The sequence below is a fragment of the Patagioenas fasciata genome, chromosome 1 (genome assembly GCF_037038585.1).
Source record: "Patagioenas fasciata isolate bPatFas1 chromosome 1, bPatFas1.hap1, whole genome shotgun sequence".
NCBI classification, from domain to species: Eukaryota; Metazoa; Chordata; class Aves; order Columbiformes; family Columbidae; genus Patagioenas; species Patagioenas fasciata.
In genome coordinates, this window is record NC_092520.1 from 108,862,093 (window position 1) to 108,876,926 (window position 14,834).

A 14,834-nucleotide genomic window follows, 5' to 3' on the forward strand; every position below is an offset into this window, starting at 1 on the left:
TTATTTCATGTTTTATTTACTCACCAGAAATCCTCAACATACTAATATTTTAGGAGAAGAAATATTCTAAACTCACAAAAATCCAGGAAATTAACTATTCAGCAGCCCCTCTATGCTCCACTTCCAGTCTGCAGTTGTGCTTTGGACCAGGCACCGGTGACTGACAGAGTCAAAGCTTGCTTGACCCCTAACTTGCAATACTTCTAAGTTGTGTCATACTAAGGTCATAGTATTTGAGGTTAGGGTGAATCATAGAGATTCATCATCACTGAGATGCGAAAGGCTGGGCTAGAGGCAGTGGAATAATTTTAGTGTAAAGAATTAAAATTATTTCAAATACGTTATGTTACTTTCCTACACCTCTCGCACCGAGGGTGGTTTGATATCACAAAGTCTACTGTTTTCATCTTCTACTTACCTCTTCCACAACTTCTGCATCTACCTGCCTGCCAGCAGTCAAGCCAACAAAGTAGAATATTTGTTGGACTTTTGGACTTAGCATTTTGTTGACTACAGGTGCTGCTGTAGCATGGTGTGGTACATGTTTTCATTAAGGATGTGTCCATATCTATTTGTTCTTCTTGCCATCCTCCTGGTGTTTTAATGAGTCCATTGTGATTAGCATAACATTTTATTGTTAAAATAAAATCATCGTTATTACTTCAGTGAAGAGTCAGTTGGGTGGAGGAGGTTGCTAACTAGGAGGTTCTGTTCAATGAACTCTGGTTACATCTTGCAGCTTCACATCAGATTATAATACAGTCACATCATATACATATTTGATCAATATTTTTATTGGGATGGGAGATTCAACAGAGAACCACTTCAGTGTTAAGAATGAATAAAAATGATACTTTAATTTTTTTTTTAAGACCTTCTTCTAAACAAAATTTTAAGTCTGATGGCTCCAGGTAGAAAAATCTGGGTATAGTTACATCAATTTAACTTTCTAAACTGGCATCTCAGACAAATGCTTGTTAATGATACTTTGCCTGTCATCAGTTTCTCCTCTTCAGTGGGATGGTTTTCTTCACTACTCAAGAGGTTTGTAACTCCCTAGAAGTATTTAGCATGTCTTGTAATTATGGAAACTGATCTTAGAGGAGAACGTATGTATTGTGGGCTGTATAATCTGTGAAGCATTTTGAAGGCCTTCTTCATGAATGGCACTGTACAAATATTATAAAGAAAATTGTGGGAAGCATATATAAGGTGAGTGGATTAATTATTTTTTGTTTTTATTTGGATGTTTTTCTCTTAGGAAAGTCCCTCTAAAATAGTGGGTATAGAAAGTTCTGGCCTGGGCTTAAATGAAGTTATATAGTTTCATGCCAACCACTTAAGTTCAGAACATCCAAGTATATTTATTTAACAAGATAAATTGTGCACTACGTTTTTTTTTTAAGCCTTTGTTAGAAAAGTTGCTTTCCATCATTCATTTTGAGGTTTTCCTCCCCTCCCCTTTTGTTTTTGTTTTTCCTCAGTTTCCATTACAAAGAGCAGTGCAAAAATCCAATCTTCCCCTTCCAAAGTGACCCGGCGTTCAATGCAGTCTCCACAGAAATCTGCTCCAGCACCAGCGCAACGGAGCAGGAAACCAGGTCGGGGCAAACCCCCTGGACAGTCTACAGCTCCCAAGAAGGGCAGGTCTCCTAAAAATATTCCCTTGACAAAAAGCACCTCTCATACTGAAAATCTTAAAACAAGGAAAAAAAGTTTAAAACCTGGAAAAAAGGTTAGTCCTTATCTACTACTTTACTTTATATTGCAAAACTTTGTAGTGAGATTTTTTTTTAATTATTATTATTTAATTTTCTGTCTTCTCTTCAGCCTTCAGGGCTTTACTATTTTCAGCAATTGACTACAAGAAAAAATCTAGAAGAGTTATTCTAGAATATGAACTTCTGTGCATTATTTTATTCCAGAACAAGACTGCAGATTTATTTATGGATCAGTTATTGGTGTTGAAAAATATTGTTTTGGAATAGCCATTTTCAGTCAAGTTCCAAGAGCCAGGGAGTTCTCTAGTGTTTTTTGTCTGGGTTATTTTGTTACTGAACCATATACATAGTTTGCTTAATTTTAAAAAAAAATTATTATTTGGGGTTTTTTGTCTCATGTTTAGAAACAAAGGATTAGAAACAGTGAGGGTTTTGGTACAAAATTTAGGCACTTTAAGCATACATCTGGATTTGCCAAATGGATCTCTTAGATACCCCCTAATCCTGGGGATACCAGCGTGATGCAGGAAGCTTCTTTCCAGGCAATACATTTCTCCAGGTGTGGGCTTAATTCTGCCCTGACCTGAAAGACACTGTGTCTTTCTGCCTTTCTCCATGCCAGGCTGAGTCAGACCTGGATGCTTGGCAGCTGCTTCCAGCTTCAGCTCCTCTGAAGCTGCTTGACCAGGTATGAACCAGCACTACTGAAACCCCCTCTTACCACTCCCACCAATACCAGCACTGGTGGGTAAATGATCCCAGTATGAGCTAGTCCAGGGAGCCAAACTGGTAGACAAGTAACCCAGCATCTCTCCCTCTTCTTGTCTGCTGCCCCTACCTCCTGCCCCAAGGGACAAATGCTACTGGTGCTGCTTGGAAGGACAGAATCACAGCAAAGAAGATTTAGACAAGTCTTAGAATCATAGAATCATTTCAGTTGGAACAGACCCTCAGGATCATCGAGTCCAACCATAACTTAACTCTAGCACTGAACCATGTCCCTAAGAACCTCATCCAAACGCCTTTTAAACCTCTCCAGGCACAGTGACTCCACCACTTCCCTAGGCAGCCTGTTCCAGTGCCTGAGAACTCTTTCTGTGAAGAAATTTTTTCCTTATATCCAATCTGAACCTCCCCTGGGTCTTGAACAGGCATAGAAGTACAATCTGTTTTCTGAGGCTTACTCAGCCACTGCAGGCTGTCAAAGAGAACTAGCAATCCTGCCATCTCTTTCCCCAGACAACTTGTGTCTGTCCCTGTGCTCCTCCCTCCTTTGCATTAGCACCAATGGGGAAGTGGGGACATTGTGCTTTCTGTTTGTGGGTTTGGGTTTTTTGGGGGGTTTTTTGTTGGTGGTGTTTTGGTTTTATTTGGGGAGGGATGGGGGTGGAATTTCAGCTCCCATCTGGATCACTGTAGGCTGTGGGTTCTATTGCTAGTGATGTGTGGAAAGGGGTGGAATAATGGCACAGGTGGGACATGTCCCTTCAGTGATAGTGCTGATCAGTGTAAAAGTATTGGTGAAGTAACATTATTAGAGCATATCCAGAAGGCTCCAGCACAAAACTGGAAGCAAGCACTTTGTTGAAACGATGACCACGAGGTAAGAAATTATTCTGGGGACTGGAAATTGAAAGCTGAGTGCTGTCTCCTCAGCTGCCTGCTCTTTCCAGTCAGGCATCCAAACTGGCAGGCTACTGATGCAACTGCTTTCCAGCGTTATCTCTAGCTTGGTGTATAGAAGTGCACAGATGAAAGAAAGGTGCTTCCATCCAGACTCAGCGGGTGGATAGAGTGGTCTTCATAATTCCGGGTGGCTCCAAAGGAGAGCATTGAACGTAGGATTTTCATATCTTAAGGATGTAGTCAGGTATGGCAGGATGCGCCCTTTCGTGTGAGAGTTTTGTTCTTTCTGTTTCATGAAAAAGAAATTGAGAGGCTTTGTGTATCCTTTGGAATAAGAATTTGAGGCATCTCACCCTTAGAGGATGCTTCTGGGCTCTAAACGTGGGGTGTCTGAAAGTGTCTGCTTGGAGCACTGCATCGAGCACCTTGTCTGTGTGAGGTACTTGGGGGGGAATTGCTTGGGGAATGGGGTTACTGCCAGCACTCCCTGTCTTGATGCAGTGAATATGAAGTACCTCTGCACGCTCCTGATTTCCTTTGTGGTACTAGGCAACTGAGACTTATGTTTGGCAGAGTCCAAGTTTGGTATATTTAACTTGAGGGTTTTACTACATTAACTTTTGCATTAAAAACTTTGAAAATGAGCTCCTTTTGAGAATCCACAGAGGGTTTTTATTGCTTTGTTCTGGTACATGGTTAAATTGCCAAGATGTTACACATATGTGTAAGCTCTTATTTGGACTGTTGCACCTGTTAGCATAAGGTTGAAGAGAGGAAATGGCTTTGTGAGAGTTGTGCACAGACAGGGCATATCTGACATGGAGTGCCATACAGCCTGTATACCTCATAATACTTAAGCAAATATAATGCAAGTGGTACGTACCTAGAGATTTGAAAGTGTGTGTGGGGGGGTGAGTTTTTGTTTGTTAACAAATTGGGCTTTTTTTTTCTTTTTAATTAAAGACCGATCCAAAAAGACCCTCCAGATTTCACGCTAAGTAATTGTGCTTCAAGTGTGAGCTGGCTATGTGGTAATTCAAAACCTGTGTATTTAGGGAGATTGTTCTATGCCTGATACACTGTAGAGTTGTTTGATTTTCTTTGCTCTTTTTTTTATGCTGAAATGTTTCTCATTGTGCAGGTATTAAGTTATATTATACAACTAGGAATGTTGAGCTGTTGTGTCATTTTTCTCTTTGATTCAGAAGTTTTCTAAGCTTCTCCATGAGTATGAGATGTATGCCAGGTTTAGTCTTCATTTAACTCTCTCAGTTTGCACTGTATGGTATTACTCCGTCATAATGAAGAAGAAATCTCTTGACATCTCTTTCATTATTTTTAAAAGTGCACTTTGCGTAACAATACAAAGAATTCCTTGCAGAATTTCTTGAGAAAGTGCATTGGTCTGAGTGTGGATCACAGCCCTAAATTTGACCCCACGAAACAAGAATTTTTAAGCATCAGGGCAAAGCCTGTGAAGTTGGCTGTGTGGTGCCAGGCTGTGAGCAGAGCTGTCTGTAGGCAAAGGGAGCTGGCGTGTCCTCCCAGCTGGCAGGGGGACAGCCCACAACACCCTGACCATGCAAATGTGCTGAGCCCTGCTGGAGACGTGAGCCCACCTCGTGAAACAATGTGGTTTGGGGATCACAGCTTGCTGCTAATCAGTATGGGGTTGCAAAATGAGAACTTCAGCTGAGTGAGCATAACATGCTGTATTTCCAAAACACAGGCTCTTTTCTCCTCCTGAAGGAGGAGGTAGGAAATGGCCAACAAGTCCCACCATGCTTATATGTTAGTGTGAAGGACAGATAGTTCCTCTCTCTTACACTGGAGTGTTTGTCTTTTGTTTTCATGCCTACATTTCTCGCATTTCCTCCTCTTTCCCCTCAACTCAGCCACCCATATTTTGCAGCATGGTGACAGACACTTGGGCCCCCAAATAGTCCCTGCTTTAGAGCAGCCTTCAGGAATGTCAGACTTCAGATCAAAAGCTCAGACTTTCCCAGTACATTTTTGTTCTGTGTATTAAGGATGGAGGGAGACTTTTCTGCCACTCAGCGTTAAGATAGACAGGTAATTCCTGACAAGTGATTCGTCACTGCTTGCTTTGGTATCTGACCTGAGCCACCTCATCCCATTCACAATGCAATGCCAAGCCTTGGCAGTCTATTCCCTATGTTCATGGTGATTCTACCCAGTGCCATATTGACAAGTAGTTTCTCCAGCCAAACCCATCTTCTCTGAACTGTAACAGGCACAGAAGTTTTCTTTAATGTGCTCTGGATTTCCGAAGAAATTTAATTTATTCTTTATAGGTGTTGTGAAGAAGTTAAGAACTGCTGCTCTTAGGAAGATGTGTGTTTTGATTGCTTTCTATGTGATTTTTAATATGTTATTTGGAAAATATGCTGCTTCTAAAAGTATAAAGGATGGATACTGCTAAATGTAAGAGGTCTTAGTCTCTGTTAGCAACTTGAGTGACTTTTCAGCTCACTGTAGATCGATTTTAGCAGTAAGTCCTTACTGTATGAGTAGCTAGGTCTCTGCTGCCTTCAGCAGTGCCAAGATCTTGGGTAATCTCTTATATTCCTAAATTTTTGGTAGGCAGGAGAATGAGAACATAACCAGTTATCATGCAAGAATAAATGGTAAAGGGAGAAGTGGTAAACTTTTCTGCAGTTCTTTTTCTTTTTGTATTTCCATGTATTTTCACAGCATGTCAAAGCACATTAGAAATGCCTTCCTTGTACATGTCTCTTTTCTAAACCCCAGTCCAAATTAAAACAAAAATTCTCCCTTATTCAGGTGGAAGTTAATGCATGCTGACCGCTTTCTAAATCTTTGTGCTGTGAACTGTGGCTGTCTGTCATGATGAGCTGCAAATAAGTTTGATTTGGGAAAGGAAAATGTTTTCACGGCCCATGGGACTGGATTGTAATTACGGATTTATTTGACACCTTGTGTAAAACACCAGTTCCTGAAAGTGGTTAATTGAGAATCTCAGCCCCTTTGAAACAAGCTGAGGGAAATCTAGGTGCACTGTAAAGCTGACACCTAAATGTAACTCAGGTTTTATATGGCCCAACTAACTGACTGGAGTTATGATGAACCCAGATTATTGGAAGTGTATGGACAGGCAAATAATCCAAAACACCTCTTCTGTGCTTCCTGAGATTTAGAGGGGTCATGAATTAGTAAATACAGCTCTTTCTTTTCCCACTTTTCAGGTAGAGGTTGGTTCCTCCTTAAGTTGTTTGTCTTCCACTGCCTTACTTAAGTAGCTGCAAATGCAAACTGAGAGTTTCTGGTCTTCCTTTCCTGGACTTTATCTTCTCTGCTGCATGTAGTACTTTTGTAAGAAGGAACCATACACGTTCAGTAAGATGGTAACTGGTGGCAGAAAGATTTCACGAATTCCTTAAAAGACATTAAACATTTTGACTTTGGCTTTTTTCTCTAAACAGAAAAAAATCTCGCCAGAACAACTGACTCCTGCATCACCTGCTCCTCGTTCTTCTCCCGAGGGGAACAGTAGCACTACGCAGATACTTAAAGATGGAATTAGTTTGTCTGGTGCAGCTGCAGCAGTTATATCCACAGGTAAAAGACAAAGAAAAATTACTTTTTTAGTGTGAAACACCTTCCATTTCAAGCAAACTAGTAGTGTCATTTTATGGAAGACTTGCTGCAAACTTATTAACTGTAAATCATTATCCAGCTACCTTATTTTTTAGAGGTATTTGTAGATGCCAGTGTTACTTTGCAGAACTGATATTTTGATGCCTGCATTATAGCAAGAAGTGCTGGAGTGCAGGGCCTTTTGATAAATCTGTGAGACCGGACAGTTTGTTCCTGTCTGAAGAAGGAAACTGTGCAGTTCTTTCATGTCTGTCTCACGCCTTAATGTATGAAATGGGAATAGCTGTAGCTGAAATCCCATATAATGTTCTGATATCATACAGGCTGTACTACAGTATAAAAAAATAGAGATTTTTATCTCTGTATAGCCTTACATTAAAAGAAACAACTCAGACTGTTTAAAACAAGTAAAGGCAATCAGACGAAATATATTCCTCCTTCCTCTTATGTTTGCTTATTTTTGAAATAGAACAAAATGTGTCTTGAAAAGGGTTGTCAAAAGAGCAATAAGCTAGTTAATGAACTAACTAATTGAGGTACTTGTGACCCTGGAGCAATACAATTTGTATGTTGTCAACTGAAATCTCAGAACTTTCTAAAAAACTCCATAAATTATGATAATTTTGTTTGGGGTGCTTTTTGACCTTTAAAAACTGTTTTTACAATAGAAGTTGTCGGGATCTTCTCACTCCCAGCTTCAGTGATGGATGAGAGGAAAATATGTACATGTTTCCTAGGAAAACAAACCTTTCAGGAGGCCGTTTCTGTTGAGCCCAGACAGAAGATGCCATGAAAACTACTTCTGCTGATTTGTATCTTTGATTATTTGTACAAATAGGTTTCCTCCAGTTTTCTGACATCAGAGAGTGAACAGATCTGCATGAAGACATAAGATCATTAAAACACAAGAATATTTCATTTTTTAGAATAGAGGTTTTTAACTAAGCCCAAATAATACTACAGTTCAGAATGCTTAAATTGTCTGCTTAATCACCACAGAGGCATGTTTTTTCATTAAGCTATAATGATGTCTGGGGTGCATTCCTGGTCATGTGATAGCTGAGGCCAAAAAGAAAGAAAATTCTTCAGTTACGGCTTTTTCCTATGTTTTTCTGCCTTGCTGTTCCTTTTGAAAGACAGTTTTGCATAGTCTCTATAAAAAGTAATTTCAAAAGTCTTACTTGATTGTTTTGTGCTAAGCTCTGAACCACCTTAGTGTTTCTAGAGAAATCTGTTTATTTGATTTAGCAGCGAAGGCCAACTTGCAGTTTTTAAATCCTACATGAGTGATTTGGGGCTTCTGAAGGTACAGACCTTCAGTAGCCATTATGCATGCACATGTTAATGCTATATGGGTGCTTCAGAATGACCATCGATGGTAGGTACGTACCATGGGGTTGTCTTTGTTGCAGCTTCTCAAGTAGGAGGAAAATGAAAGCAGTAACTTGGTAAGGCCAGCTTTTTAGAATTGCCTCCTGGTAGTTCAGAGTACCTGCCAGTAATTCTTCCTTTAATGGAACTAGTGTATGAACAGATATTAGTCGAAATAAAATGTAAACACACATTATGACAGCTTTGTTACGGTAGCAGAGTAGAGAAGGGCTCTAGAGACAAGAAAAGTGGACTTAAAATTTGGGCAGGAGAACCTTGATAGAGTACTTTTTGCGTGCTCAGAAAGTATGTTTGCATGTCCAGCTTCTCAAGTTGACTAGTACATCTTTTCATCAAGATGAAAACTGAAAAGATGGTTTGCAGTTCTAACTTGGAAATATGTGTAGTTCTTTGGCAATAAATATAGCTTGTTCTTTTCCAGTGTGTGTTTATGTCAACAAACATGGAAATTCTGGGCCTCACCTGGATAAGAAGAAGGTTCAGCAGCTTCCAGATCACTTTGGACCAGGTCCTGTCAATGTGGTACTTCAGCAGGCTGTACAGGCTTGCGTGGATTGTGCTTATCAATCCAAAACAGTCTTCGGATTTCTGAAATCTGGCCATCATGGAGGGGAAATGATAATTGGTATGTGAAGGTGCTTTGTTTCTCCTCTTCCATTTCTTCACTTGGTTGCAAATTTGAACTAGAGCAGAACTGAAGTAGCTGGAATGACTTTATATCGTGTTTTAAACTATTTAGGCACAGTCAAGAACATATTCTTGTGAACTCCTTTACTGAGAGAGTATTGGTGGTGTGTGATGTATCTCACTTTGGGTCCAAGATGATTCGAACAGTTCTTTAAATTAGAATTTAGCAAGTAACATTGTTAAATTACATATACAGAGTACAGTTAGATTCTTATACTAAGTAGAGCTAGTGCACCTCATTTAGCAGCTGTAGCCAAACACTTGTCAAGTAAACTCAGAACAAGTGAAATATAATAATTAAAGTCATACGCATAATCTTATCCATACACAGTGTTCATGTTCTTAGTGCCTTAACCAAGTGGGTGGAAAGTTTCAAAGTAATCTGTTTAGCTTCCAGACAAGTGATTCCACATGTTAAAGTTGCTGCTTCTTCCCTTCACCCATTCCCCAGAATTACATAATAGCAGTATCTTAGGTCAGTGTTCAACCACCTATGTCCCCTATTATGGAATAGGTTTATTTCTGCTACATATTAATGGCAGGTGTACAGATAAATTATCTCCATTTCTCAAACGGAATAGCTGCTGCTTGACATTTTTTCCTTCTAGGCTAGGAAATATTCTGTGTAGCAGTTAGCACATCAATTCATAATTCCATCACTGGTGATAAAAAGACTTCGTATTACTTTAATCTCCTTACATTAACACCAGATGTGAAAGATGATTAGTGGAATACAGATTCAATTAAATCCTCGTAAAGATGTTGCTGTCTAACAATATTTTAAAAGCAACACCCCGGCCCGGGTTAGCATAACTTCAGTAAGCTTTGCTTATGTGTCCCCATGAGTTTGTTCACAAAATGGATGCTGCTTTTCTGCTGTGTGGTAAGGGTTTAATGGCATTGCATGCGTGTGGTTTTGAAACCCGTATTGCTTTATTTTGGCAAGGTATATGGAAGTTTATTACATTATTAATACCTTACTGTACCTAATTCAGACAAGTCAATTTTGCTTGAATAAAATGCACTGTGATGGGCATTACCAGCATTCTGTTTGTGATTGTTTATCTTGAAGGACTAAATTGTAAGCCAGTGGTATGGCCTTAAGTTGCTCCGGAGGAGGTTTAGATTGGATATTACGAAAAAATTCTTCATGGAAAGGGTTGTCAGGCATTGGAAGAGGCTGCCCAGGGAGGTGGTGAAGTCACCATCCCTGGAGGTGTTTAAAAGGCATTTAGACGAGGTTCTTAGGGACATGGTTTAGTGCTAGAGTTAGGTTATGGTTGGACTTGATGATCCTGAGGGTCTCTTCCAACTGAAATGGTTCTATATCTGGGCTCTGACTGAGTGGTTGAAAATAATGATTTCAGAGAGGAGAGAGAAATTTTGGAATCCTTTTGTAGTTCTGGTTTGTTTACATTCCAAAATTTTGTACTAAAAGGAGGTGCTGTTCTGCACCTGGCTTCACCCCAAGGCCTCGATTTGGAGAAGCCAGCTCTGTAGGCCCAGATTTGAGGAACTCAGCGATGTGTGACACTCTTGAAGCGGAGTGGGTTTCTGGTGTTCTTGAGCTCTTGCCTTCTCATCAGTTTGTCAAACAGGTTGTTGAGAAGTGGGTGAGCAAATACTCCGTATCATTTTATAAAAAATTTGTGTGTGATATATTTTGAGAAGCACAAAATGCAACTTAGGCTAATGTAGCACATTATAAGCAGCTGTGCACCTGAACAGTAGGGAAGAAGAGGAAAGGTACAGTGAATAAAATGAGGAGTCGCAGAATGAAATTGCATGAATGTTTTCTTGTAGAGTTTTTGTTTGCAAATGGGTTTGGAGTGCGGTTTGTTGTTCAGGGCCTTTTTTAGACTGACAAGAAAAAGAATGTTGCGGCAGCGAACAAGCAAAGAAATCGAAATCTTTGTGGACTAATAAATTTCATGGTAAGTATCACACCTGCCATAGGAGGAAACAGTATGCTGATGAGGATGTGGGTAAAATAATGTTGCTAGAATACATGTGAATAATTAGCGGGTTCTTTTGGTTCAGCTGCCAAAGAAAATAATTATTTTGAGCGCAATTGCGTTTAGGGTTTTTCCATCTTTTCTTACTCAAACAAAAGCAGAAACCATTTTATTTTTGCATGATGCATAAGGTTTCAATTCAGGCAAATATAACTGAAAGGAAATTAGAGGCTTGATTAGCAAGCCTGCTAATGGTGGTGGTGGTGTGAGCCTCTTTTTTCTCCTTGTAGTGCAGAAACTATGGTGTTTGGTGGGATGAAATAGACTGAGGCTCAGATAAATCTTCTCAAGCAGAGAATTAAAATCAGACTCTTGGGTGAGTTTCTTCACTATCAGACAAACACATTTCTCTGATAGTTTAGCTCTCAGCCTTTCTCCTGGCATGAACCTGGTATTTAAAATATACACAGTGGAAAGTGAAGAAATGAGGATGACTCTTCATCCCAGGGCTTGAGATGACATATACAAGCTCCAGTCCCTGTTTATTTGTCATTACAGGCTGAGGTTATTGCACCTTGGAAGTACTCCCTTTTTATTTTTTCCCCTAGCATTTATCTGAGAAGTAAGAGGCTTATGTTGTTCCCAGGCAGAGCAGGCAGTTGAGCCTATGGACCTGGGTCCCACACCCTTGGTTGGAGTTCGTGTTCGGGTGTTCGGAGTACAAGGGAGCTGTGTTTGCACTGAGTCTTTATTTGTGGATTTTTCCCATGGTATGTCTTGCTGGGGCAGTCACATTGCCTCAGCTGTTTCTTGCTTTACCCTCCTGACAACTCTAAGATAATATTGTTCTTTTCAATGCTTCTTTTCAAAATGAGAAATTAAGGCGTGGAGAATAAGTTATTTCCCCAAGGTCATATAAGAAGATCCATACGGCTATTATAAAGCATTTTAAATTTTTGCTGTAGCTGACTACTACCTTGCAGTAAATTTGTCAGGAGATCAGGCTGTACTAGGTCTCACAGCCCATTTGCTCTCCAGAAGTGGTTGAGTTCCAAGCAAAAATTTGCCTTTGGAGACCCCTTCCCCAAACAGGAGGTAGAGGAAGGACCTTGTGTCTGAACCACATGTGGGACTGTGAATCATTAGCATTTCATCTGAACGTTGGAGCCTGAAAAAACTGAATGGGCCATGGAAACATGTGGGTCCAGGACCTGTCCCTGTAGTACTGACTCTTAAAACTTTAAGCACTTGCACTGGGTCAGTCTGTCATGAAAGCAGATGGGAGAGGTAGCACGGTGGTGGTGATGGTGCTAGCTGGTTAACTTCCATTAACTCTAATCAGAAGATTCCTTACATCAACAGTGTAAGTAATTGACACTTCTCATTTCCTAAGGAAGCCTAAAATATGCTAAACTTGGACGTTTTCTTTGGTTTTGTGTATATTATCTGTCTCTTGTAACACAATATGGAAATGTTCCTTAATTCAGATCTGCGAATAAAGGCTTTCTTGTATTTTTTTTTTTAATGCATCTGCTACCAACAAAATGTGATCCTTCAAAGCTCTACTTATCATTTGGAAACTTATGTTAACAACAGAAGGCTGCATGACAGGCTGAAAACTGAGAAGACAAATGATGCATAAACCTGGTGTTTTTGCAGCTTCTTTCTAGCCCTAAGTTTAAGTTACAAGTTTGTTCCTGCTTTGTTGTAATGTCTTTCTAGTCAGAAGTAACTAAAAGTTTCATCTAATATAATAGGAATTACTTATCTGTATATGACAGTATTGAATATTTTCAAAATCTTACTAATTAAAAAAAAAAAAGGAAAATACTGTCAGCTGCAACACTCTGGGGGGCAAGGAAGCAGGACAACAAGTAAAAGGCATAGACACATGTCTGGGCTCTTTGTAATCACTCAGTTTAAAAGACAGCAGATCCATTTGTGGCTGTTGTGGTATCTCTGCCACCTAGCTCCTGTTGAAATAAATAGGAGCTTGACCACTGTAGTGTTGACAGCAGGATAGATTTCTCTAGTGGTAAAACAGCAAATGGCAGAACAGTTTCTGTAGTCAAAATTTCAATGGTAATTGATGCCAGCACATTACCACAATTATGCTCAGTTCAGTTAGAAACTGAGAAAATGCATCTTAAACTTACTTTCTCACTTTTAAATTTTTTAAACTATTTTTAATTTTTTTATTTAATACTGTAAAGGGTTTTTCTGTGTTATCTCCTGCAAATAGGTGGTAGAGAGGTTGCTGGTTTATAAGCAAGCAATAGGAATTACATGTAAGGTTTTGGAGATGAGGGAATAGTTGCAGGTTTTTTTATGCTGGTGTGAATCCAACGTTATTTTATTGAAATAACTTCCCATAGAGCAAGTTTGAACTGGTGTGGATCCAACAGAAGGTAAAATCAGTCATTTGGATGTAAATTTGTTAAACTATGAGAATGATTCTTTACTTCCCTCATGTCTTGTGTGGTTTAAATCAAATCTGGATGTGTTCTCCTTTAAGTTAATGATGGTGTTTTACTATGCTTCATGATGCTTGAGGTGTGTTTGACATCATCTTCTTATTCACAGCTTCCTTTGATGGGGAGAAGCACACCATCAATCTTCCTTCTGTAAACAGCACATCGTTTGTCCTGCGCTTCTTGGAGAAACTCTGCCACAGCCTGCAGTGTGACAACCTCTTCAGTAGCCAGCCTTTCAGCCCTTACGTGGGATGTGCACATAGTCCTACTGAGTACGATAGGAACAAACCAGGTACTGTTCAACAACTACTCTAACTTTCAAGTGCTGATGTTTTTGAGAAGTGTGGCGACTTCACGAAATGTAACTTTTAAATCTGTCTTTCTATGACGTGAATGGATTGAAACGAATACGCTTCAGTTCTTAGTGAATTTGTTCCAGTGCAGTAGTGCTTTGACAGGATGGGATGGCTCATACCACATGTGCAGAAATCATTTTGTTCGGCAAACTCCTCTTTGTAGCCAAGCCAGGAAACATATGTATTGTACCACTGTGATACTGCTAAAAGGACAAGCTCAAAACTTCACATTTCATTTGTTAAATTTATGTTCGGGTCGTAAAATAAACTTACAAAAAGACACTTACTGCCTCATGAGAAGGGGCTTGCCCTGGAAGGGAATTCAGTCTAGCCCTTCTTACACCGGTAAAAGGTTCTTTTTTCCCTCTTTAGTCACCTTACCCAGTGGTGGCTTCAAAAATTGTACATTCTACTATGTACAGTCCAGTCTTCTAGTAGAAAAGGTGGGGTTTGCTGGTGGCTGCTTGTGATATTTTGTATGAGGCCGATATCTTTGTCTGCTGCACTGGGAGGAAGAAGTGAGGGGCAAATGTTGAGGCCGCACCTTGAATGCTGTGTTCAGTTTTGGGCCCCTCACTACAGGAAAGACGTTGAGGTGCTGGAGAGAGTTCAAAGAAGGGCAACGAAGCTGGTAAGGGGTCTGGAGCACAAGTCTGATGAGGAGCAGCTGAGGGAACTGGGGCTGTTCAGCCTGGAGAAAAGGAGGCTGAGGGGAGACCTTATCCCTCTCTGCAGCTACTTGAAAGGAGGTTGTAGCATGGAGGGGGTTGGTCTCTTCTCCCAAGTAGCAAGTGATAGGATGAGGGGAAATGGCCCCAAGTTGCACCAGGGGAGGTTTAGACTGGGTATTAGGAAAAATCTGTTTACAGAAAGGGTTGTCAGGCACTGGAACAGGCTGCCCAGGGAAGTGGTGGAGTCACCATCCCTGGAGGGGTTTTAAAAGGTGTGCACATGAGGTTCTTAGGGACATGGTTTAGTGGTGGA

General features: G+C 40.2%; 1 protein-coding gene across 12 annotated transcripts in view; it reads left to right on the forward strand.

The window, feature by feature from the left end:
- SCML2 (Scm polycomb group protein like 2) overlaps positions 1 to 14,834 on the forward strand; it is a 76,542-nt gene that overhangs the window by 50,935 nt on the left and 10,773 nt on the right. For all 12 annotated transcript variants that reach the window (XM_071812604.1, XM_065861996.2, XM_065861942.2 and 9 more), the window contains 4 exons: positions 1,485 to 1,735; positions 6,812 to 6,947; positions 8,800 to 9,003; positions 13,604 to 13,786. In XM_071812604.1, the coding sequence (XP_071668705.1) occupies positions 1,485 to 1,735; positions 6,812 to 6,947; positions 8,800 to 9,003; positions 13,604 to 13,786 (774 nt within the window). The remainder of the gene's footprint in view (positions 1 to 1,484; positions 1,736 to 6,811; positions 6,948 to 8,799; positions 9,004 to 13,603; positions 13,787 to 14,834) is intronic.